The 26,408-nt window shown below is 45.1% G+C and overlaps 4 protein-coding genes across 8 annotated transcripts in view; 3 read left to right on the forward strand and 1 right to left on the reverse strand.

Moving 5' to 3' along the window:
• The first annotated feature begins 211 nt into the window (after positions 1–211).
• LOC120894205 (26S proteasome non-ATPase regulatory subunit 5) lies at positions 212–2,106 on the forward strand. The gene is made up of 4 exons (XM_040296656.1): positions 212–492; positions 556–1,301; positions 1,366–1,555; positions 1,627–2,106. Exons 1-4 carry the CDS (start codon positions 326–328, stop codon positions 1,991–1,993), a joined length of 1,470 nt encoding a protein of 489 aa, XP_040152590.1. The 5' UTR covers positions 212–325; the 3' UTR covers positions 1,994–2,106.
• Positions 2,107–2,158: 52 nt separating this feature from the next.
• LOC120894206 (leucine-rich repeat-containing protein 57) lies at positions 2,159–3,319 on the reverse strand. The gene has a single exon (XM_040296657.1). It carries the CDS (start codon positions 3,179–3,181, stop codon positions 2,465–2,467), a length of 717 nt encoding a protein of 238 aa, XP_040152591.1. The 5' UTR covers positions 3,182–3,319; the 3' UTR covers positions 2,159–2,464.
• Positions 3,320–3,710: 391 nt separating this feature from the next.
• On the forward strand, positions 3,711–6,547 carry LOC120894204 (cleft lip and palate transmembrane protein 1-like protein). The gene is made up of 7 exons (XM_040296655.1): positions 3,711–4,275; positions 4,340–4,532; positions 4,646–5,002; positions 5,070–5,138; positions 5,207–5,616; positions 5,696–5,947; positions 6,024–6,547. The coding sequence occupies exons 1-7, from the start codon at positions 4,022–4,024 to the stop codon at positions 6,157–6,159; spliced, it is 1,671 nt and encodes a 556-aa protein (XP_040152589.1). The 5' UTR covers positions 3,711–4,021; the 3' UTR covers positions 6,160–6,547.
• Positions 6,548–13,140: 6,593 nt separating this feature from the next.
• The window catches only part of LOC120896487 (homeobox protein unc-4), a 61,508-nt gene continuing 48,240 nt past the window's right edge, over positions 13,141–26,408 (forward strand). Inside the window, exons 1-2 of one of the 5 annotated variants that reach the window (XM_040300650.1) lie at positions 13,141–13,207; positions 15,416–16,347. In XM_040300650.1, the coding sequence (XP_040156584.1) occupies positions 15,948–16,347 (400 nt within the window). In that variant the 5' untranslated portion in view covers positions 13,141–13,207; positions 15,416–15,947. Of the gene's footprint in view, positions 13,354–14,330; positions 14,672–15,415; positions 16,348–26,408 lie in introns of those variants that run through there. The other 4 variants (XM_040300651.1, XM_040300647.1, XM_040300646.1 and 1 more) reach the window with 4 other exon arrangements.

Consider the following 26,408-nt stretch of genomic DNA (forward strand, 5'->3'; position numbering starts at 1 on the left):
CCAGGCGAGCTTTTTCCGACGCAAAACCGTCACAAGTATTTAAAAAAGACGTCGCCGGCGAGGGAAGTTCGCGCCGATTTGAAGGCGTTGGCGACAGCCATGAAACGTCAAACGCGATGCCATTCCAACCGTCAAAAAGGGGTGCGGTACTGTCAGATGGCTTCAAGCGGCAGTACGTCAGGCGGCGATGAATGGCCCTACCTGCCCGACTGGCACATTTTGCCTTTGAATCGTCACTGTGGGATGACAACAAAAAAACTTGCTCCGGCTCAAATCAGAATTCACGGAATTTGCAACGTACAGAACACAGTTTACTGCAGCAATCATGGACGTTAGCCAGCTGGAACATTTGATGCGTAATTTAGCGATTAAGGAGACGCGCACCAACAGCCTGGATCTGCTGGAAAGTAAGCTATCCGATGTAAATCAGGACATCTACGAGACAATGCTCTGCTCGGAGAGCCTCTTCAAGTTCCTGGCCGAGGCAGATGCGTAAGTTTGATCACCGTGAAAGAATTCCTGCAACAATAATACATTCTTTTCCTACCTCGGCAGTGACCAGCACACAACAGCATCCCGTATCATCTACGACAAAGCGCTCGAGTTCTTCCCCAACGGGTCGGCCTCGGTCATCGATCGGTTTTTAGAGCGCTGCCTGACCCATCCAAAGAACTCGGTGAAGCAGTTTGGGTTGCGCGGTGCGGCCGCCATGGTTTACAATTCGGCCACCATCACACCGAACACGGTGGAGCTCATCATTCAACACTGTCTCCCGATGAAGGAGGTGTACGTGGACACGATGCTGAACGTGCTGGTAAAATGCTTGCCACCGATCTTCACGGAACCGACCGTGCAGAACAAGCTGGTGTCGGTGTTGCAGTTCGACGAAACGGTGCGATGCCGCGTGTACGAGGTCGTGTGCACAGTGCTTGAGCAGCATCCGGCTTACATGCAGATCGCCAGCCCGGTCCTCGAGAGTGCACTGGCCGATCTGGACAAGGATGACGTGCTGCTGCAGTCGAGCGTGCTGCAGATTCTGACGCAGCTGCTGACCACCAAGGAAGGGTTCGACTACATCGAGGGGATCGATCTGTTCCGGAAGGTGTACGTGAACATCGTTTCCGTCAAGGTCACCCCGTTCATGCGCTTCGTGCTGCCAAATGCGCTCAAGTTTTACGCCAGTGCGGCACTCATCCAGCCGTCACTGTTTCTGCAGCGCCACCCGGCCACGGTGGACTTTATTTTCGATCAAATCACGCCGGAAGATCCAATGCTGATGGCAATCGCGTACGACTGTCTGGGTAGGTTGGGCTGGCTTGCTGCGATGCTTTTTGCAACATTTGTAACATTTCGCTTCGTTTCCAGGCATGGTTGGCTCTACAAACGAGGGGAAAATATTCCTCAGCGATAATCAGAAGCTAAAGATGGAGCAGTTCTTGAAAGAGTTCCCGGGCATACTGCACTCAACGACCGACGTGTACAAGGTTCGCTTCATCGAGTGCATCACGTGTCTAATGTCGGGCGGTGGCAGCGAATCGATCGACAATCGAGTCACGTAAGTAGTCAACCTGACTGCTAGGTGCTTTCGCCTATGACTTTGACCTCCAATTTCCAATCCATTTGCAGTTGCATTACCCAGGAGTGGTACGAAACCATGACGGAGAGCAAAGATCTGGAAATGGTGCAGACGCTGTTCAAGAACCCCTTCCCGGACATAAAGATGGCGTCGCTGAAGCTACTGTCCGCCATAGTGGATCATCGCTGGGGTCAGCAGTTTTTCCAGAACACCGCTTGCTTCACGGAACAGCTGCTGAGCCGCCGGCTGGACACGCTGAACGTGAACGTGGCCCAGTTTAAGTATGATGTGATAAAGAAGCTCTCCCTCTGCCCGACCCTGGAGCCCTTCGTGACCGATGCGCTGAAGCAGTACGTAACGGCGGGCGCCTTCCACCGTGAAGCGCACGTGGAGGTCGTCATCGAAGGCGGTCAGTGAGGGGGTGACTACTTCTTCTATATTTACATGTCTCATTAATTTTTGTTTTGCATTTTACACTTTTCCTATCGTTTCCTGCTGAAGAATAAACGTACGAATTACATGGACTGGAATGGCAAGGGTTTGGGTAGTGCTTTTTTTCCCGAAAGCAGCACGTACACAATCTTTCGATGCTTTAAAACGTACAATTTATTTCAAAATATGCAAACGATAACAAAATATTGGTTATAGTTCCGGCTATCCGCGCAGCACGCCAACCATGTCTTAGCGACTAAATAGATCTATCAACACAAGCGATGTGGTTGTACACGTACACTGCATTGTCGTTGCCTGCCTTTCGATAAAAAGATGCGTGATAGATGGGTGATAGGGGGTTTTCGAATAAAGTTACATCCAAACACGTGTGCCACAGGGCCTGTAAACTGCCTCGACAAATTGGGATTGAGTCTCCGGTGGGAGCGAAGGAATCGTCTAGGAAATCTTTTTCCTCACCGCCGTGTACCGTTCCATGTACGCGTCGTATCCCTGCACCTCGGTGAACTGTTTCGAGTTGAACAGATTCCCATCCACGCACAGATTGCACACCTTCGACTCGATCAAAATCCTCGGATGTATGGCCGCTATCTGGAGACAGTTCTCCTCCAGCCGGAGCGTCTTCAGCTTCCCACAGTCGGCAATCTCTTCCGCGACGATGGTGATCTGGTTTTGGTTCAAGTTTAGCTCGGTAACCTGCAACGATTTCACCTCCGGCGGAACCTCCGTGATTTTGTTCCGCGATAGGTCCAGCAGGTCCAGCTGCTTCAGCTCACAGAACACGACCGGGAACGCGGTGATCTGGTTGTTGCTCAGTATCACCTGCTTCAGATGGGTGCAGCTGGCCAAACTGCGCGGCACGGACGTGAGCAGATTGTTCATCATGTTGAGCGTTTCCAGCTTGACCAGCACGCCGATACGCTCGGGAACGGTGGCGATTTTGTTTCCACTCGCGTTCAGATGCTTGAGGAGCGTAAATTTGGCTATGTCTTCTGGCAGCACCGTGAATCGATTTTCCGATATGTCCAGCGTTTTCAGTACGTTGGGGAATGTTTTCAGCGCGGAGGGAAATTCGTCCAGCCGGAGGAGGGAGATCTTCAGCACGCCCGTTTTCTTCGCAGTCTCAAAGTGTTGCTTCACCTGTTTGTTCCCCATTTTGTGGCGTGCCGTGTGGCGTACGCGGATTGTAAAGTGGAAATTTTCTACGATTTTCCTACGACGTTCAGGATAAATAAAATTTTGTATGAAAAATGATTTGTTGTTATTTTCGTCGAACGTTTTCTGATTGTCACTTTGACAGCTAGTGCAATTAGTGGTGGGACATCGGAATCGGACCTACCCGATTCTGATTCCGTGTTCGGAATCAATTCCGGAGCCGATTCCGATGCCGGAATCGATTCCAATTCCGGAGTCGATTCCGAAGCAGATTCTGTATTTGGTTCGGGAGCCGATTCTGGAACCAATTTGGGAATCTATTCGGGAAACTGATTCCGGACCCACGATCCGGAATCAATTCCAAAAAACTGCGGAGCTAGCCGGAATCGATTCCGACAAAAACTTCATTTTTCCCATCACTAGTGACAATGCTCCGACAGCTCGTGGCCGAACATTTTCCAAGAAAATGAATCATTTTTTGAGCGATTTTCCTAAAATTAAAGTTAAATTAAAAGAAACTGATCATCATCCACTTTTATCCCAATACAGAGCATCACTTTCGTTCGTTGTTGTAATTTCAGCAGAAAATCATGAGCACACACGCCACGCCCATAGTGATCGGAACGTAAACAAAGTTCGAGATTTGTTGTCAAAATCATACCGGGAGAGGCCAACGCACACGCAAAAAAGAAAGGCTTCATCCTAAGTTAATTACATTCCTCCTAAAGCGAAAATGTGTTGTGATAAGATGTAAATTGTTCGTTTCCTACTCCAGAGCATCGAGAAGATTTGTGTATCCAACTGTAGCGCCGCTCCTCTTGTTAAAGAAAAGACGATACGATGAAGCTAATGTCCATATCGTCCGTGTGCGGCATCATTTTCCTATGCTACATTCTACATTCCACGTACACACTTTATATGTTGTTCCGGGCACCGGAATGTACCGATACACCCTGCTACCGGTCCCAGCTGACGAAAGGCAAGTTCCTGCAGCTTTCGTTGTACACCTCCCCGTTGGCCAATCCACCGAATGCGGCCAAGGTGGCAAAGCTCGGTACCATCAATCCGTTCGATCCGTTCATCGAGCTTGACCGGTAAGCAGCAGCGATCTTAAATGAATGTAAATACCATTTCTTAAAACGTCTTGTTGTTGTTTAGAACCTTCACCATCACTTTGCCGAAGGAGACACGTTCCAATGGTACGCTGTACCTGTTTGCCGTGCTGACGAAGGGTGCCAAATCGCTCGACTGGGACTCGGTCCGCAGCCAGAGCACTTCGGTGATCAAAAAGTTTGGCTTGACGCACTACATGGTACCCAGAACGGCCACGATCAATCTGCTGAACGATAAGGTAGGGGAGCGCGATGAAATTACTCACAGAATCCTATGCCTCTTGACCCTCAGGTCAATTAGATTCTATTTAGTAGAGAGAGATAAATAAGAGACCATCTCCAATTTCCACAGGGAACAGCAAAAAAGCCGGCCAGATCCATGAACCAAAAGCGCGTCGCACACATACGCCAAAACGTGTTCATACACATCATCACCGAACAGTTTTCCGTCTCGCCAAGGGATGTACCGGCCGAGCTGGCCCGGGATATTCGCATCACACCGGACAAGCTGGTGATGCCCATCATACGGAATGATTTTTCAAAGGAAAAGCTGTCCGATCTGGTGGAAATCGAGCCAAAGGCAACGGAAGCGACCGTCACGATCCACTACGCGCCCAGCTCGGTCGGCAAGATCAAGATGTTGGCGCAGATCGAACGGGCCATGTCGGATCTAACGAAGCTAGGGTTCAGCGAGAAGGATATCGATGAGGTAGGGGCAGCAGCCACATTGTGTGGATGAATGTTTCCATAACTAATTATATTTTGGTGCTTTACAGGTAAAATCGATCTTCTCCGACACGAATGTGTATCTGCTGTGTGGAACAATCATCATTAGCAGCGTTCATGTAAGCATATTTGTTGGGTAAATTCATAAATTATATTGCTTATAACAAAACACACACCATTCTTGTAGCTCCTGATCGACTTCCTTTCGTTCAAAAACGATATCCTGTTCTGGAAGCGCAAACGGCACTACGCTGGCCTGTCGCTGCGAAGCACCCTGTGGCGCACGTTCAGCCACATTATAATATTCTTCTACCTGCTGGACGAGGAAACGTCCCTGCTGATCCTGATACCGACCGGCATTGGCACGCTGATTGAGATGTGGAAGGCGAAGAAAATCCTCAAGCTCGACATTAGCCTGCGCCACGGTGTACGGTTCCGTGCGAACGATACCGCCGGTACCGCGGATGTTTCCATTCAAACGCAGGAAAACAATACACTCGAGCTGGACAAGGAGGCGATGCAGTATCTAAGCTACGTGCTGTACCCACTGTGCGTTGGTGGAGCCATTTATTCATTGCTCTATCTTCCCCACAAGAGGTAGGACACAGAGGGAGGATGTTGGCGTGGAAGAACAGACATGCATTAACACTTCTTTTTATCTATTTTCACCCCACAGCTGGTACTCGTGGACAATCAGCTCACTGGCAAACGGGGTGTATGCGTTCGGGTTCCTGTTTATGCTGCCACAGCTGTTTATCAACTACAAGCTAAAATCGGTCGCCGCCCTACCGTGGCGTGTGTTCATGTACAAAGCGTTCAACACGTTCATCGACGATGTGTTTGCCTTCATCATTACGATGCCCACTGCCCACCGGTTCGCTTGCTTCCGGGACGATATCGTGTTTCTCGTGTACTTGTACCAACGCTGGTAAGTGTAAACGAGGAAATTGCTCCCTTTTTTGAATGGCTTACGAACCTTCAATTTACGTCCTCTCTCTGTTTAGGTTGTATCCGGTCGACAAATCGCGCATTGACGAGGACGAGCGTGCACTGATGGGAAAAGATCAAACCGATACGACCAGCGACACTGAGCAGAAGTCAAAGAAGCTCGATGGGAAGGAAAATAAGAAAGACAATTAAAACGTGCTAAATGCAGTTAACAGGCAGCACAACTAGACTGTAAGAATACCTTTGCCGATTTCAAAATGCAATATGAGGCAAGCAAGCGCTAACGCACACCCACAAAAAAAGAACGTTTTATTGCATTTAAGGTTCGAAAAGCATTATTCAAGTTGAAGAAGTTAAACAAATTATAGTAGTACAACCTGTTAGAACGTGCATCGTTGCGAGTCATTCAGTTCCATCCATTTTTATGTTTTAGAATTAGTAAATGAAATACCGTACTTTATACTTATTTTTTCACAACATTTAACGAAATGCTTTGTCGGAACCGTTTGTAGTGAATCGTATCGTATTACTCTTTGAATACAGAATGAAAATAAAAGCAAACAAAGTCGAATCAATCTTACACAGCACTGTTGTAGCACAAGAAACGCTTTGACTGACGCGAAATAGGAATAGGAATGGTGAATTGTGAGCGAATTTCTGCGCTGAATTTGATATTTCAAACAACACGCTTCGAATTGGCAACCAAACAGCACGTACGACGGCAGGAAACAAATATTCCAATCATTTCGGGCTGTGAAGATGAATGAAAGAAATGGAAACGGGCGCTTACAAATGACCACATGAGTTGCAGTGAAGGCAACATCAGTATTCGTCCAAATAGTAGCTAACAAATTAAGCTGCCATGCCGGATGATTGTTTTACATCTCCGTACGAGCAGCCAACTCATTCATGGTCAGAAACAATCTCATCTTCATCTCATTCCAAAGAGAAGCGACAAAAAAAGCTATAGAATCTATTGTAAGAGAGACACCAAGGGACAAAAATAGCGAAGAAAAAGGCTTTCCCGATATGTGTTTGCCCAATTTGGAGGCTTGATCGTTGGACGTTTCCTTAGCCTAGCTTCCTTCTTATCTTACATCGAAAGGATGGGCTTCTGTGGCGTCCAAATTGGCCGGGCATTAATGGAAAGAAAAGAGCACATCGACCGAAAAGGGAGAGACCGCAGTAGAGCGACCATTTCAATTTGATTAAGACAATCTCCTCCCTGAAAAAGAAAAAGCTCCCAATAAAACTATTTTTCCTTTAGCGAATCAATTTCAGCTCCAACCATGCGCTCCAACTGATTGTCTATGAATGGAAGGAAAAATTGGAAGCAAATCCCAGCTAACCCAAAAACAAAAACCACAAACGATGAAGATAGCACATGGCGCGAGATGCGTCTCGCAGAAGCGAAATAATAATGCATTCAATTCAAACGGAGAAATGTGATCGTGCTTCTCATGCTTAAGCAAAAAAGGGAGCAAAAAAACAGTCAAATGCCATGCCCCAAAAGCAATAAAAGAGCCCTCTCATTTCAATAAAACGTTCACCCAACAAAAGCACAGCGAAAGAGCGAGAGAGAGAGAGAGAGAGAGAGAGAGAGAGAGAGATAGAGAGAACGAGAGGGGTAAAAATAGGAGGAAAATCTGCACAGAATTATTAATGCCATTTCGGTAAATTTTCATTAAAACCATCTCTAAATCATCCTCAAGCTCTTTCTCTCTCTCTCTCTCTCTCTCTGCTCTCTCTGCTCTCTCTCTACTCTCTTTATTCGCAAGACATTTAACGTTGAAACGTCGCCAAATCGGGATGCAGCATTTGGAGAAGTTTTTCTTTCCCCGTCCTCCTACACAACCACCCACACCACCAGCCCACACCCACTTATACGTATACACATCAAAGATGTATGAAATCGAGAGATGAATAATGGGAGAGCTGGAGGGGGGGGGTGAGGGAAGAAAATTGCGTCGTTTTCGGGTGGGGATGGTTTTGGTTGGCAGGCTTCCATCTCGCACGGGTGTATACGGTGGAAAACACAGCACGCCACGACTTTTCTTGCCGCTAAAAACGGAGCGCAAAAACACGGAGCGCACCAACCAGCGCAAAACAAATGCGCATGATAAAGTAATGTGATGCGTTCGAATTAAAAAAAAAACAATTCTGCGAACGATTTTTCATCACATTTTTAACTAATTATTGCTGCCGGTTTTTTTTAAAAGAAGGGGAGAGAGAGAGAGGAGAAGAGGAGGCATGTCCAATGCTGAGACCGGAGGCCTAATCGAAGCTCACTTCCGGTAGTTGAAGATAGGCAATAAACTTTAATGGGCCGTGTTCTTTTTTTTGTTGGAAAGGAGCTCGCTGCCAAACGATGGTGTTGCTACAAATATGCCGAAATTATTCGCTAATTTGCTTTATCGCATCACTTATCATCGTTATTAAATTTTATACCGCAACCAAACAGCGTTTGGTGGATTGTTTTAATAATCTATTAGCTGACATTAAAGCGCATTAATGGATTGAATTGAATTTTATATGTTCGTTTTGATGAATCTTCTTTTAAAAGTGTACTAAATCCAGCTTTTTTGAGTAGAAGTACATATTAAAATTGAAATAGAGGTAATGCTTTGTGGTATACTAACCGAAAGCTCGCAAAACTGTAAATAACCGGATGAAACCACCAGCCAAGTCCAACTGGTAAATGAAAATCAGTTACATCGTGTCTTCCTCTCTTTTTCTTTCTCTCTCATTCTCTCTCTCTTTCCATATGGGGGGAAAAATAAACTCATGCAATAATCATCTCCAGTCATCGGAGTAGGCCGTGTTGTTTTCGGGGTTCCGGGGGTTGTTGATCATGGCCCATTATGGCCACGTGCCTCGCACCCGCTCTTATCGATTTTATCATGCCCATTCACCACCAGCTAGCAAATATTTGGCACACTTGACCGATCCTCGCACCATCCACGCACCCACGACCACTGGACGCACTGGACTGATGCCCACTCGCGCGCCGAGTTTTTGCATAAGTAATTTATGGGCCAAAACGGTAGTTGACCGCCGGTTGGTGGCCGCTACCTAGCTCTCGACTCGTTAGACTGCGACGCGGACTCTATTAGGCTTAATAATTGCTCGCTAATTCGATTCCGTTCGCGACCTATTCGATTGCGTGCCGAAGGTGGGTGGGTTGAATTGATAAATTGTGCAATGGAGGAGAGAGAGAGAGTGTGTGGTATGTGTGTGGAAAGTATACAACACTAAATCAACTGATCAGAAAGAGAGAGAGAGAGAGAGGACCTATGTTTCACTGTTGAAATGCAATTTAGCATTCAATATTTGGCCTACTTTGGTGGTTGATGGTTAATTGCAGTTGACGAGTTCCTATTAGAAATGATATCTTGATCGTTAATAACAATAAAATTACAATTCCTATTGGATTTGATTGAATTCCCATTGAATATTTCATGTTTCATACCGTAAATAGCTCCCTTTGCCGAACTTTCAAAAGTGCCTAAAGTTTGCTTACTCTATTGAACCATAAAGGCGTTGTTAACTTTATTACTTATCACATGATAAACGTGCACAGTGAAGCATTGAACAAGCCACCAGCTCTTTTTCCCTTTTTTAATATAACTGTTCATTCTATGGTGATTGAATATCGCATTTTTCGCTTATGGTAATTTAGCCGTTCCAACCGTTCGATAATTGAAACGACTCCTGTCGATTTCCCGAGTTCCGCTCCTCCCTCCGGACTTTATGATAATTTGTTCGAAACAAAACTTTGCCAGCGCAAAAAGTGAACCATTTTTCGCGGGAACCGCTTGTTTTTGCTGAAGTTGCTGTTTTTGTGGTGGGTAATACGTGAGCTATTTACGTTAGTAGATGATGTGAAATGGATTCTAGGTATTGGGGGGAGGGGGGAACATTTGGCGATAGAATAATAAATAATAAAAGGGTTAAAAGGAGAAAATTTCTTTGTGGAAAATATAAATGCTATGTTTATATTGCCTTTTTTTATATTTCGAATTGAAAAGAGTGATAAATGTTACATAATTCATAAATATTTCATTATTGATTTGAATCTAAATGTTGACTAAAATATTAAAAACAAACTAAATAGAAACCATAGCATTGAGTTGAACTAATTTACACAAATTGAAGTACAAACACCATCAGAAGATCACGCTTAGAGTAGATTTTTTCGGTATCCGACTTAAATGCCATCGACAAGATGAATGAGAAAAGAAACCATTAATTTGAAAGAAGAAAACACCTTCAAAGAAATAATGTATTTAATTTGACTTTATGTAGCTTTGAACCATCCTCTAACAAAACATCTCCAAACGCTTTGTACAACAAGCACAATATATTGAATCATAAATATAATAATTCCCTCTTGCATGAGCACCTTACCACTTCTAACATCGTAAAAAATAAAATAAAAATTAATCAATCCTGATTAGTGGCCTTTTCTCCCATACGTCCAACGTGGAACAAGGAAAACCGAGCAGCAGCGGCAGCAGCAGCAGCAGGAGGAGGACGGTTTGTGCGATGATTTTATGATGGTGCTGCGTTTCAGTGATCTATTATGGCCGGAATCGTTCGCTAAAGTACCGTACGTGACATTTGTACCGCGTTCTCTCTCCCCACTCTTCCCCCTACTCTTCCCCATTTCCCATTTTCCCAGACATCCAGGGAAGCTAACCATTTCCAAAAAGGAAGGAAGCATATCGGCCCCCTCGGATGCCACGAGGTTGATGTAAAGAAATGGAAAAGACCAAGCGGAAGACCTTTGCTTCGTGCAGGGGGTAGAGGGGGGTGGGGGAGGGCATTTTGTGCTGAACATACATAAATGCATACATATGTTCCTCTTGTCCCGTGTCCTTCTTCCCACTCTCTCTCTCTCTCTCTCTCTCGCTCTCCACTGCTACACCACTTGAATCGGGCGTGAGCCACAAATTGGGCAGCGAATTGTGAAATATGGTGCGAAAAAGTCAACCCAAAAGGGGAGGGAGGGGAAAGGAGGCAAGGGGGCAAAAAGAAAGCCAGAAACCAGCAGGCCAGGCACAAGGCGGGAGGAATAAAACAAGAAAAATGGCCCCCTGCTTGCTACACATAAAACGCAAACGCAAGCGCATGTCCGTCCGTCCGTTCGTCTCTGCGAAATGGGGATGGGAGAGAAAGAGATAGAAAGAGAGAGGTTATGTGCGTGTGCGTGTGTGTGTATTGACTCAAATCGGGACAAAGTACGTCCTATCATCCTTTTGCTGTGTTTTTTGGTGGAACCAGGAAGCAAGCTACCAAGTACACACGGCCCCTTGACGAGGTGTATCGGAGGGTAAACGGGCCAGATTGTTTAGCGGCCCGGCCCTGCGGTGAGGAGAAGGGCCAAGTGACCTCCGTTTCTCTGGCATATGGTGGACCGGACGGACAATGCTGCACTGAATTGAATTGAGATGAATCATTACCGGACGATGCGGGAAACAACGGGAACGAAGCGCGAGGAGCGCATTACATCTCTCCTGCCCGCTCATCGTTTAGTGGAAGCTTTGAAGCTTTGGACGTTGTGTTACTTGGGGGGCTTTCCATTATATCGTACGTTATGTGTAATATCGCTCACACATATCTCCTACAGCATCCCGCACACAGCCGGGACGCGGACTCGAAACATATGTGTGAAAAATATGGACACAGGCTGATTTTCCCCTTTATTTTCACCACCGAAACACACTTGGAAGAAAGGTGGGCAGGTGGGTGAAAAACTTATGTACAATCTACTTAAATTCAATACACAGACCAATTCCGGAGATGTCAAAACGCGAAATTTAATCAAAGCAACCATCTTTTTGTCCACCGTTGCCAGTCAGCGCGGGCACACACACAGGCACGCATACAGTCGCAAAGTGAAATTGAACCTTTTAACCCCCCTTCTTGCTCTCTGTCTCGCTCCTTCACACGCTCTCCCGATGGGAGGTTGAAGTGAGTGAGCTCGTCCCTATCAAAAAACGCGTCGTTCTCCATGCGATGCATAATTCAACGGACAGAGAAAGAGATTCGCCCGCGGAAGCACTTGAGGTGGTGGTTGTGCGGGGGAGGGGGGGGTAAGAGAGAGGAATATTTATGTACCGACATTATTAGCCCGATGGATGATAACGGTGTTTGCTGGTGGTGGTGATGGTGGAGGTCCCCGACGGAAGAGACAGGACAGCAATCATGCGCATCAACAACCGGAAGCTGTCGAGGACTTGCGCAGAGATCACGAGCCGAACCGAAGCCTTCTAAGGTTCAGGTTGACCAATACCAGTACGTACGGTGCGTGTTGTATCCTTCGGTGTGCTCCGGGGGGCTTGAGTTCGTGAACCGTCGCCGCTGCCATGGCCCCGAATCATGGCCCACTTGTTGAGATGGGAGCCTGAAGCGGGGAGGAAACCGAGGGACCGAGAGCGTCAATTATCAATGGAAGTTGCACTCAATTGAAAAGGATTGATTTGGAAAAGAAAAAGCCATTTATTTTTCAATTAGCGACGGGCGGGAAAGCGTTCGGAAAATGGATGAATATTTTTAAGCTAATTTTAAAGGAAATTGAATACTTTAATGAGAGTTCTTGGGAAATAATGTGATATTTGTGTTTGTGCAAATTAAGCGCCTAAATGGATTCTTATCACTTAATATTAGTTTAAAAGTTCGTTGTGTATCTGTTTTCCTGTCGTTTTCTCACTTTTCCCAGTTAAACTATCTTAAGTTTTAGCTTCTCCACGTGTTTTTTCATCATTTCCACCGAAACCATCGAGATCTAATTGATTCTAAACTCGTTATAACGCTTTATACCATCGTTAATTTCCACATCGTTATCATTTTCCTTGCCACTTGCCGCGCTCCACCGCACAGCGCACCACCGCACCACGAACACCACGAACAAAAACATCGCACCGTGAAACGTTTCAGCGGCGAAATATTTCAACATGGCGCTGGCGGTTGCACTCTTTCCCGTTTTCCTCGCAGTACGCGCGCACAATGCGTTCCCCTCTTCTTGTTCACGAAAATGGCGTCAAAAAGGGGGCGTGGCTTTGGCGCACCATCATCAGAAAACATCGCACAATCAGGCGAGATTGTCGGGCCCGGAGCGTACGGAGGCCTTCCTGCAGCATAAAAATCACTTAGCGTCAGTTCAAAATCCAACTTTTATGGAGGACGGTCGGTCGAGCCCCGGTGTGTTGCGCTTGTGTGCTGTGTGCGGGAAGCTGATGTTGAATTGTTTCTAAATTTTATCGTGCGATTAAGGTGGTGGTGTGGCGTGATGATAAATTATGAGTTGTGATTGATTTTTTTGTTGCAACCACGTTCGTTGATGTTGATTGAAATGCAATTGCATTAAATGCATTGATGCCTAGAGTAAAGATAATATTTGTGTATAAGATTGGCCACCTATGCGCTTTAGTGTGTGTGTGTGTGTGCGTGTATTTTGATATGTCTCCTGGAATTCTTGCATTTTGTAAACAAACTGGTTGTGAAGGACGAACTATAATATTAATTTTATTGAATAGTATATATGAGTAAGGATCCCCAGGAAGATTCACTTGGAGTCATTGAACGAAAAAAACATTTTTTTTTTCATGAAGTTTATAAAGGATAATATTTTTAATTTTATGTAGCTTTATCGTTATTGCCTCTATCATTCAATTTAAATCATTTTATGTGTCAAATTAGATGATGAGGTTTTCAAAAACTAAAATATATTGTTAAATTTTAGTAACTTTTTACAGAAAAATTAACCAAGAAATTTATTTAAAAGGACTTTTATTGAAATAAAGTATGCGTATCAGCTCATTCAAATGGCAATTTAGTTTCAAATTGTGAAGAAAATCTGAATATACAAAAAAACATTAGTAAATTAAATCAATACATTTATGTATTTATTGTTTAATTAATGAATTAATTCAAAACATACAGAACAAAACATTTAATATTATAAAAAAGGCAACAAAGACTTTTAAAAGTGAAACATTTGTGTAAATGAGCAATTAAAATAAGGATGAAAAAAACAAAAAAAAAAACAAATAAAACAAATAAAAACTATTAAAAACGATAAACGATGATTGAACATTTAAACAAAACATAAGATAAGAAAAAACATGATATACACAAAGACTACAAAACACTTTCTACCAACTACAAAGCCACCATTATCGAAAAATAACAAACAAACCAAATGAAAATGACAAAGTGAGTTTCAAAGACTATAAAAAACCTATTGCACACTTGCGGTCCGATTAGTGTAAAATTGCATCCCATGTGCAGTGAATGTTTGCGCGTTTGCCATAGTGTATGTGTGTAGTTTTGCCTGCTCGATACGCACGCAACCCCCCCTCTTTGGCCGTGTGCCGTGCGAGGTGATTGCTGGCCGTGTGTGCACGCCGCTTTGCAGGGTTTGGTGGGAAAGCTCCGATACCGAAAGGTACGGACAGACGGTTTTCCGCGTGTTTTGGTGAGAGGAGGACACCCAAACTGGCGTTCCGTTGTTGTTGTTGCTGCTGTTTGTTGTCGGTGGTGGCTGTTTGTTGGTCGCAATCGTTTCTATAGCGGAGCAAACAGTGCCGCTCCAGTCGTTGAAACGGGGAACGATTAGAGCCCGTTCGTAGCCCGTGTTTTGTGGGTGCTGCCGTGTGCTGGCCGTGTTTTTTTTTTGCGACGGGCTTTTTATTTCGTACAGGTTGGTCTTTTGGCTGCTCTGGTGTGTGTGTGTGTGTGTGTTCGTATGTTTGGATAAAAAAGAGGCATTCGCGAAGGAAAACTCAACCCCGCCAAGTGTCAAAGTGGAGGTCGATAGCGAACAAAAGACTCGCCGTAATCGAACTCAAAGAAAGAGGGAGCACGGAATCAGTGGTGGATTGAAATTTATTGGTGTTTATATTCATACAATTGGCGAATTGGGAAGTGATTTGTCGGCAGTGGAATGCTATTACTATTAGCGGTGATTGAGTGAAAAGAGTGCAATCAGTTAAAATCAATAAACCATAAGGAAAACTTACATTAAATTAAGTTTTAAATGAGTTTTATATACAAAAAGGGGCAAACTCGGCAAAAGTGTATTAAATACTCCTGTTGTCAGTGATAGAGTCTTGTCTTTGTACATTTATCATGCGATAGCTGTTGGAAAAAAGTATCAAAATTCATATAAAATAAAATAGTTTACATAAAAACTAACACTAAAACAATGTAAAAATGTTGCAGAGATGTGTTGAGTGCAGTGTGAATGTTTTGGCAGTAGCGCACGATGCATCCATCTGCAGTTGCAATTTCCCGACGGCAAACTGAAGTGTTCAGCAATACGTTTTACGACACAAAGAGGACGTGACCTGTCGTTTATTTATGTGTTTAATTAATTTCTTTTATTTTCAATTCGAAACATTGAATGATGCAATATATTTATAGTTTGATTAATTCTCTTCCATAGCTCCATAATTAACAGTAACAGTGCAATTAATGTGCAATAGAAGTAAAGTTTAACAATCCAAGGTGTATTTATGCTACAAACCATGATGGCAGCAGTGAACGAAAGCCGTAAAAGTGTGCAAATTGTGTGGCAAACAAACAGCAGTATGATTTCCTAAAACAAAAAAGCAAACATCATCCTCGTTTCCTACTCGAAGGTCGGAAAAACGGTCCGAATCGACAAGGTGCAAAGTGTCAAACTGTAACCGAGTGACACGAGTGAGAAAACGCCTACTACTGTGTTGATCCTTTCAATGTGACAGCCTGAAAGTGACAAAACAGGATTTGTTTAGTGACCTCAAAGTCGCTCATCCATTGTGTTGTCTGTGTCGGTGTTGCTTTGTGATATTCTGTCGTCTCGCGTTCTGTTTGGACCGCAGTGTCTGTTTGTGTGTGTGTGTGCAACAGGCCCGTCCGCATGTGTGTTTGGTCGGGCCGGGTCGCGCCCATTCGGTTGAGTCGTTGACGACGCCCGCTCTCCGGTACAGCAAGCGATGGTCCTGGAGCATCAGGGAATGCTGCAGAATCTGCAAACGCTCGGCTCGCAGCCCGCCCTGCAGCTGTACGCGGCGGCCGCTGCGGCCCAGCTCGCTCCCCGCAACCGTTCGAGCGTACCGCCCCAATGGGCGCCCTTTCTGCAGTTCGGTGTGCCGAACGTGTTCGGTGGCCACTTTCTCGCCCGGCCCCGCTTCGGCCCGCCCGGTGTACCGCCCAACCTGCCCGGTCTCGGCGGAGGTGGTGGTGGTGGTGGCGGCGGTGGAGCCGGCACGGGTTTGGGCAGTGCCGGTGCCAACGGACTGTCCGGTGGGCTGCTGAACGGTGCTACCCATCCCAACATATCACCTCATCGCGCCATGCAGGGACCACCGAGCGAAGATTCCAACGATGATCGAGGTAGGTGGGAATGCGACTTTGATCGTGATAATTGATAAAATAGGAATTAAAGTGTGTCTGTGTGTGTGTGTGTGTGTGTGTGTGTGTGTGTGTGTGTGTGTGTGTGTGTGTGTGTGTGTGTGTGTGTGTGTGTGTGTGTGTGTGTGTGTGTGTGTGTGTGTGTGTGTGTGTGTGTGTGTGTGTGTGTGTGTGTGTGTGTGTGTGTGTGTGTGTGTGTGTGTGTGTGTGTGTGTGTGTGTGTGGATCAAAACAAATTGCACATTAAGCACATAAGTGATCTGCCATACAGTGCAAAACAACCTACCAATTATTAGCAAAACGCCGCACATGGAGCAGGCCATGAGTAATTGTTTATTTTTCCAGCCCACTAACGAGAGCAACATCTCGGAAGCAGTGTGCTGGTGGGATGGGATGGGAGAGGGGGTAGTTCTCTCGTGCACTGGCATCATCATTATAAGCGCCATTAGCATTTGCTCTGTGCGGTGCTCTTATTTCGCTCGGTGCCGATGCAATTATTCAGTCAAAACCGTCGTCTCAAGCAGCAGCTACAGCGACCTCGGCTCGTCGCCCGCTGCTCATCTCCTCCCTTCATCTGCTTCCTGTTCATTATCATTTTATTGTAATTCAATAATAGTCCACGCGACGCTAACGGGGTGACGGATTTATAATTCAATTATTTGTTAAAGTCACTCAAACACAAACGATCACGAAACGCGCTGTCAATACAACGGCGGCGGCGGCAGCGGCGCATTAGCATCATCGTCGTCGTACTCGTCGTCGGAGCGATAATGGTAGTAATTGAACACGAAGCCAATCGGTCGCCGCTGGACCTGGTGAAGGGCTTTCCTTTTCTTAATCTCTATCTTCTCTATCGTCGCGCCCTCGCTGCACACTAATTAGAACGCATCGTGCAGCAGGAAGTGGGGGGAAAAATAGACAACAATTTTCTCCTCCTCTCTCGCGGCATGAGTATAGGTGTGTAGGGTCTGTGGCGGCTAGTATAAAACTGTTCATTGATTAAAAACTAGCAGCATCAAATAAAACCACTGCCCACCGCTGGGCAGTTTCATTTGTCCAGCGAGAATCAACCCAACACTGTGCCATCGCCATGGAATCGTAAATAGTTGCGCCAGGATGCACCATAAAACCCCAGAATACTGTATGAAAACACCAGAAGTTTAATCGTTTTACAGCTTAATTTGCCATCCATTGGTCGTTTCGTTTCCACCACCTGCTTGCTCCCAAAGCCATTGGTCAATCGATTTTACACCACGCGGCCAAGTTATTTATGTTGCCGTCCCCCGCCCGAAACAGTGTCATTTAGTTCGCATCAAATATAATAAACTTTCCACGCAAACCACTTCGCATCCCACACGGAGGCACTTTATGGAAAGAAAGGAGGGAAGCGAACGAATCCCTCCCGGTGTAAACCATCCAGTAGCGCAAAACCCCCCCAACGCTGATAGCACGATCCACAAGCTAAGCGTTTGGGGCTTTTTTTATTATTTTTACAGCGATCCCAAAATCGATCCCATTTTGCATTAAAGATGCGGCTGAAATCCGAAACCCATCCACGGGGCGGCGGTTTTGTTGTTTGTTGGGCATGAGTTTTATTTGACTTTAGTTTAGGTCACAGTTTCGTTTTATGGAGGTTTTTATTGCGATTGTTGAATTGGTTCTACATGGTTTCCTTTTTTTTTGTTCGGTGGAAACAAGGCACTATGTGTGGTGGGTTTTAAATATATTTTTAAAAATACACACACAAAAACTGAACGGAATAAGCTGAGTGTATCCCTTGTTTTTGTGAGGGAACGGCCCGGTTTGGAGCGATTTAATTTGTGAGATTGGCACTAAAATACATGCTGATGGTGGAAATAGTAACGTAATAGGCCATGAAGTGGATCAAAACTTTGGCTAGCTCAAATGTCAGATGAGCTTCCAAGCTCTTTACTTGCTACGACAAAGCAGCCGCTTGTCTAGACTCTAGAGAAGCTTTTTTACGCTTCAAGTAGAGCAAACGCTTCTTTGTGACATCATCTGACACTTTTGTGATAGTGGATGACCATTTTTGTTTGCTAGTTTAATTGAAAGCAACTCTTCTAATGCTGAAAATCGATCAAATTAAGATATTCTTGGTCCCTTAATACTGACAAATCCTACCATATCAATGCATCAATATGGCATCACACTCTCTCTCACACACACGCCCCAGTGGTTTGTGATTCGGGTCAGTCACGCCAATAAAATCATCAAAAACTCATCCCCGAATGTCTTCATCAGCGATCAGGCGATCGGGCAAAACATTTGCATATCCGATTGCTTCGGATAATCAATCGACAAATTATTGAAATAATATTCTAAACAGCGAAGCGACAAAGCGACGAAATGAAGCTCAAAATCGAGGAAAACATAAAGCAACACACTGCACCTTGGAGGAGGACACAAACAGAAAGAAAACCGGAGCAGAAGCAGTGTGTAAAAATGGGGAGAGAAGAAAATGGGGAGAGAAAAAAATGGGGATTGAGTTGCTGCTGCTGCTGAAGCTGCTGCTGGTTTGAAATGTCGTCAACGGGTGTAATAATAATCGTAACTAATCGGATAATGGGAAAGCGGCTGCTGAGCTTTCGGCGACACCCGGTCCCCTCTCGCTTCTCAATAACAGCTCAATAACCGTGTCATTGAGCTCCGTGTTGTGTAGCTTCATAAAGAATGTTGAAATTTTCATTTAGTGGCCACAGTATTTTTTGTGGTCGTTTTATTTGGAGGATCCTCAGCCGATCTTTGGAATCTTTGGAGGAATTCACATTCCACCGTACGGTGGTTTATTTATCGCTAGTTAACGGAGCTCCGGAGCTGCTGATGATCGTCCCTGTTGCGAGGTGTAATGTGATGTGTCTGCGTGTCTGGGGTAGTGTTGTAATAAAACGGGACGAAGCATCGAGCTGACACCTCCTGCTGCGTGTGTGTATGTCTAGGTGTACCCTAGACTGCCGGCATTAGTATCTAATTCCATTCCATCTCACCCCAAGTCACCTCTCGCGCTCCACACTTGTCACACCTTTGCTGACCTTTTGCAGTGGCTGGAAAGTGATGCGAGGCTCGAGTGTCTTTCCGGCTGATGTCTGTTTTGCGTGGTCTTAGCTAATCTTGCTTGCTCTAATTTGTTGATAACAGCATCCGTAGCACCTCACACTTTTTTCGAATCTGGGTAGAGGGAACCTTCTACTTCCTCACGGCGATATGGACCATTTCTTTCATTTCCACGAATCCACGCAATCGTTTGTGCAATAAATCATGCTGGCCTCTCTGGCCGCCTCTTATCACACACACACATTCTGCTCAATGTCAACTGAGTTTCACGAATCAAGTGAAGTAATGGGCCACTTAGCCACTGGGCAGAGCAGAGTAGAGTTCGGACAGTTGGAGGTTGTGTTTTTTTTGCTTTAATTTAAACGCATCGCATAATTAGCAATCCACTCGCCCTGACACGCAAACAAACCGGTCACCCAGTGTGTGTGTGTGGAAGATCAGCCTCAACCAACGGTGAGCGGTTTGTTGGACCGGCCCCAAACCGTATTAATATTCAAACATGTTCATAAGCAATGCTGTAATTTTTCACCTCTCAAAACGAGTCGGCGGAAGGAAGATCGCGGCGAATGGCGAAGATCGATTGGTGTTAATTGTGTTTTTATTTAATATTATCTTTCGATCTTCCGCATGCGCGTTGCGAAATTGGAAAATGGCCTTTAATGTATTGTATTAAAAAGCCATTTATCTTCGCTGCGATGGGCGATGGGGCTCATCCGAGTGTCCTTTAAATTGAATTGATTAGAAACGAGTCGGATCGGGCGGTCGGTACGGTATCAGAAACTCGCCCGGCGCCACTTGTCAGTTGATTGATAACACACTCATTCAACACACACAAACACACACAAGTTTGACAGGTTTAAACTTTCCGAGAATTGTTTCGACATAAATCTATGCTCAATTCCAACCAACCACGCCAGAGGACCACACGCTAGTGAGGAAATTAAAACTCTATCTTCACCTCCAAGCTGCTTCGCTGTGACTGACATCGTCGTCTCATTAATTCTTGTTTACATGAGCCTGCCCGTTTTTGGGTGGTGGTTGTTGGTGCTGCTGCTGCAGTGATTGAGCTGATGTGGCTGATGAAACTAGTGTGTGATTTGGACGGCGCCGGAAGTTGATTGGATTGACCCCGCGTCCTAACCTTTTTTGAGCGCTGCCCTGATCGTGCGCGCACGCACGCGTGTGTGTGTGTTTGTCTCGATGATGATCCCTTTCCATGGTCGCGATCGCGTATTTAATTTCGTTTGATTGCGCTTAGCGGTGCTGGTGGTTTCATTCTTTTCGCTTCACTATCAGTGGGCACAACCTTGCAGTGGGGAAGCTGTCTCCCGGCCGCCACTGCTGCCTTCGACAACGTGCACACTGCTGTCCAACCGGAGACAAGGAGAGTTGAGACAGTGAAACCTAACGAATTGTGGTGCCAAACGAGCAGGAAGAACAGAGGAAAGACTTCCCGAGAGCTGGAAATAAATTTAAAACACACTACAATGAGTCAACAATAGCAATTAAGACAGTTTGCTTGCCCATTAAGACCACCCCGGAACGAACCCCGAATGATTACATGTGAGTGATTGTTTTTTGCAGCATTCGATTAAGCTCGGTTAATCGATTTAATCGGTTTTGTCGAGTGTTTTTTTCTTCCTTTCTTTCTTTCTTTGTTGCTCCCCTTTGCGAGTTATATGAGTTGTTTATAAATGGAATTGTTTTTAGCATTTAATTCAGCATTTTTTTTCTAATGAGCTTGATAGCAAGTGTTCCTGGAAATTGGGAAACACGGCTAATCGGTTCGCCCGCTTTTTGCCGTACCGAGAACCGAGAACTGTGTTAACTGCACAATTTTCGTAGAATTTGTGTGGTCACAAATTGTTGTGTAAATGTCTTTGCTTTGATTGCTTTTGTGTTGTAATCATTCCGGGCTTGATTTAAAAGCATGATTCAACCAGTTCTAGCAAAAAGAACATTTTCGACAAACAGACAAAGTATCGTCTTAAACGTGAAATCAATAAATGTATGCGACTGTCAGCTCTATTACAGTTGCAAATACAGCATTTACATCGTGTAAGTAGCTTCATACAGTGCGCATAAAATATGTATTCAGTTTGTTTCGCTCACTGTAATATCATTTCAGCCGCATCTCCCAAAGGGAAAATTTGAATATGGAAATGGTAGAAGCCAATTGGGATACATTTTTCGGGTACGATTTTCAATGTGAAATGTATTCAAATTGCATGCTTACTTTCTTATAGGAGAAACGATACATTTGGCGAGAAACCACAGTTTCTGGGTATTGAGATGGGCAATAACGCTTTTCATGCTTTATGCTTCTTATGTGTAAGCTACAATAAAAGTTTAAAGTTTAAAAAAAAACACTACAAACACCAGAATTTTCGCAACTCTCAAGCCTCTATTTCCACACGCTTTTCAATAATCATCCCCGTGCGGCGTACTGGCGTAAGCATGATCATCATCACCATCATCATCGACATCGCATAATAATCATAATCAGTAGCAGCAGTAGCAGCAGCAGCAACCGTCGGAACCGTTCGCCGTCGCGTAGGGATCAGATTTCATGGCGTGCTTGGATGCGTTTTGCATGTTTTGCGCCGCACCAGCAAGTCCGTGGAGACGCGTTTTACAAAGCAGCATCGTTTGGTGTTTGCGTATATTTGGTGTACCACGTGGAGCGCGTTTTCGGGGAGGCGGGTTCGACGAACAAATAAACATTGTAAATGGATTTCTGATTGTTTGGTGAAAAGTCAATATGTACGTGTGTGTGCTTTGGGCATGCTGTGGCAGCTCACGAAACGCGTTTATGTAAAATAGAGGAGCTTAGGCGAAAATGTAGTCACGGTTTGAACGCTTCCCACCGCTTATCGTTTGCAGTGGGATAGTTTTTTTTTGTTGCCTACCACTTGCAAATCCTCCCCGCAAAAGAATAGTGAGAAGTGAGACAAATGAAGCCATTACGAGTATCTTGATGAAGATTTATGGACCGAACGTGTGCTGTGCCGGGGAGCACAGTTTTACAGTTACGGGTTTCCAGTTCTTTAAATTGTCCGAATGCGAAGCGCAAGTTGAATTATGTGAGTAACGTGATGTACGGGTTTTCTTCAAACTTTACTTTAGCGCCACAAGAAAGTTATTAACAAAAATCATTCCATCAAAGTGACGGCCGCAACCGGCTTGAATAATTGCTCCCCTTCTATCTAACCCGTTTTTGGCCAGGGGTAGGGAGGGAGAAAACATCCTCCTTCCATATCTTCCCCCTTTAAATAGTTCTAATTCAAACACGGCATGCTTGCTTCGGTTCGGGCTGGTTTTATCATCCAACTTGTAACAGCAACCATAAACATTCACCATTCGGTGCTAATGAGTTGTAACGAATGTAATTTAATTCATTCCGGTTGACAATCCGAACATCTTCTCCCGTTACCCGTTACCCAAAATACGAACAGATTGCGTACGCGCGCCCGCGTTGTTTTTGGCCCTCCGTCGTCAGGATGAGGCGGTGGGTTTTTTTTCCAATTATAACTCTTCCACCCCAAAAGATGAGCCCCGGTGATGATGAGTGGGTTCATATCCACCAAAAACCACCACCACCGCAAACCCGGAGCAAACCCGTAGCAAGGGAGGGAGATCAGATAAGGATACAGCGAGCAAAAGGGGCCATACCCGGCGCTGCAAGGCACGAGGGCAAATCGCAAATGGCAAATGGAACTGTCAGGCAGGGCGACAAACAGGATAGCTACGATAGCAAACTCTCGTGTGATACGCTGGCTGGGTGTTGGGCTGTGCTGTGTGGCGCAACACACAACAAAAGGCGGCCGCGCGGGCAAGTTATCGGTGGATGGAAATCTGGAAATTAAACACTTCCCAAAATAGAGACACTGTGCGTGTGCCGTGAGGGTGTTTGGGCGTTTTGATCAGCGAAAAGGCGAGGAGGTCCTTTGGCCCAACAGCAGCATCTGCTTATCAATCCGTGAAATTATTTCAAAACCCCTAGTCGGGAAATGTGGGCTTTTTTGGGTTTGTTTTGCACAGACTGTTTTTTGATGATGTATTACAGCCGATTCACAACTGAACGTAAAGAACGGGGAACAACAAGGTAGTTATCATACTTGCCAACTCACCAGATTTTAAGCACTTTCTCTTCCACACCTTCCTGCAAACGTTCCTTCAGTTAAATGTTAGGCCTGAACTTTTAATAGACTATTTTACAGTTTTACCTTTACACACACTCAGCACAATCCCTTCGGAAGGTCCCATTCTTTATTGGACGCAAACATGGCTTTTTCCCAAAACCGCCTGCCGATTTGAAAGTCAAAACATCCTTACCACTTTTATTGACCTCACTTTGTGTTGCCATCCCCCCCCCACCCTCAAAAAAAGGATAAACACGAATCTTATCCGAACGGCAATGGGAACCGACCCCAAACTAACCAGCATTCGGATGATTGTGCTGATTCAAATCCAATTCGATACACATTTGTCTAATAAGCCGTGTCTAAACCGGCGAAGCAGGAAACCATTGAAAGCCCCTTGCCATAAAACAAACACTCGGCCAAACCCACACATACACACCCAAAGAGAGGACCATGCGTTTGTGCCATGCGTGAAAAAGGGCCACCTTGGGTGGGTGGGAATGAAGGGCAAATAAAAGAAGAAGCAAAAAAAAACTACAAACACTCGAAAACTCGAGAGGGGATTTGGGCAAGGCAAGCACGAAAACCACAAACGAAGACCGCCTCCTTCTTTCGCCTCCTTAGGCCGGCTGCTGTTGGCTGCTGTTGGCTGCTGTTGGCTGGCCTGTTCCTCGTAAGACGAGTGCCGCCAACTGGAATACGAATTGACTTATTTTGCGAACGGTTTTACGGGTGTTAGCAGGAAGTGACTAAGCCCAGAACGACATCCCTGCCGGGTGGATTGGTGGCAATTGAAGTAGAAGAAACGGGGCAGAGGCAGACGACGACTTCAAACCTTTTGCCAAGCAATTTAGACTTTTGGGAGAATAAAATCTCGGTTTTGATAGAGGTGAGGCAGGCAATGGAGCTTACATCGCCTCTTCATCCCCCCCAGTGGGATAGTAAAAAGGAGGTCCTTTTGGGTGGTGAAGTGGGTTCACCACATGTTCCGTGTGCTGTTCCTTGTCCCACCTTGACAAAGGACCAACTTTGTGTAACGTACACGGGGCAGTAAAACAAGGATTGGTGTAAATTTATTCCAGCCTGAACTCAATTTTATGTAAAACGAAGGGTTCTTTATGCTCTTCAGAAGCACTGTGTGTGTGTTTGTGTCCAATAGAAATGGGAGACAATTTAAATAGAACCAAAAAAAATCAAACCACCAACACCGTTTACGATTGAAATCAATTTTAATGCTCAAATAAGAATTGCAATTCCCTCTTTTTTTTATTCCAAAGGTGAAAAGTAAAGGGAAACTCTCTACCAACCAATGTGTAAATATTGATGTGACAGCAAGAGGGTTAGAACCCTTGGTCAATCTGTGTTTCTGTGCAATCAAGGGTGACAAAAACCTAAGGAACAATTCAAACAGACGGGCACTCGATCTGCCCATTTCGTCACGCACCGTATGCTGTTGCGTAGCTCGATTGTTACCGTATTTTACATAAAAACCACACCCGGATTAGTATTGCGGGATTGCGGGCACGAGAAAAACGCCTTTAATTACATCCGATTTGCAATCATTTGGTGTGTGTGCTTCTTTCTCGCCTGGTGCTAGTGCTGGTACTTGTAAGAAGGTTTATTTTATAAACATTGCCTCATTTTTCTCGCGCCACTTCACGCGCAGTGGCAGGTGCGCGCAACCGTTACTAAGTGCAAAAGTAAAGGGATACACAACACCCAGCGTACAAGATCTCATAAATAATCCCACCAGAAAACCAGATCGGTGGCGTGTCTCGGTGGCTCGTTCGTTCATTCAATTACAATTGGATTCGGATGCTTCGGTCCGTTCCTGCGTGCTCCTGAAAACCCTGTCGCTTGCTCGCCCCTTTTGCTTTCGGGATGAAAAATCAACCGGCAAAGTGGCCAATTGAGTGGCGAAGGAGGGGAGGAAAAAGGGTTTGACTTTTCAAGGGTGTTTTGCTGGTTTGCTATTCATCATTTTTTTTTTTGCCGGGATCATCCTTTTCTCCTTTTTTCTTGAATGTTGTGGGATGGAAAATGTGGCTCTTTGTGGGTTTCTCCATGTCAAGTGGATAGTTCGAGACCAGTTCGAGGGATCAGATGCCGCTGTGTGAATTATTATTATTGAACGTTCAATCGAAACTCACTACAACTTCAATCCCCACGAGGCGCATATTGGTTTCAAATTGAATGAAACAAGATAGACGATAGACAAGAGACAGAGCCGTGCCTTGATTGAACTAGATTTGGAGAACATTTGGTGTACCGCAAAAGCCACATCGAACACATCCTAAAGCGACATTAAGTTTTATTAAAAAGAAACATTTCGAAACATTACCATACGGATTGTAGCAACCATGTTCGTAGCAACGCTCTCAGTCTCCTTCCACTGCAAAAGGCCATTTCTCGGTTCCACCAAACTCTCCAGGAACACCAGCAGGATCAAAGGCAAATAATACAAGGGATGTGATCGAAATTGCGGTAGCAGCAGCAGTAGCAGCAGCAGTAGCATCAGTATCAGTATCACGCTCCACAGCCACAAGAGCAATGCTTCGAGAGCGAGAGATGAAAGAAATAGATTGTGTATGAAAATTTAGATTAATTGGATGCCAAATTGGATTGCCCGATGCTCTCCTCCTCCCCACTGTCACATTCGACGGCAAGGTATGATGCTGCTGCTGCTGCTACTGCTAAGTATAACTTTTTGCCATGGAGTTTTGTGCCGTGATGTTATGCTCGGTGTGGGGGACAGAGTTTTATTTCCAGACTTCTGCTGCTACTGCTGCTACTGCTGCTACTCAAAAGACCAATCAAACTGTTTGTGGT

Source organism: Anopheles arabiensis, chromosome 2 (assembly GCF_016920715.1).
Source record: "Anopheles arabiensis isolate DONGOLA chromosome 2, AaraD3, whole genome shotgun sequence".
NCBI lineage: Eukaryota > Metazoa > Arthropoda > Insecta > Diptera > Culicidae > Anopheles > Anopheles arabiensis.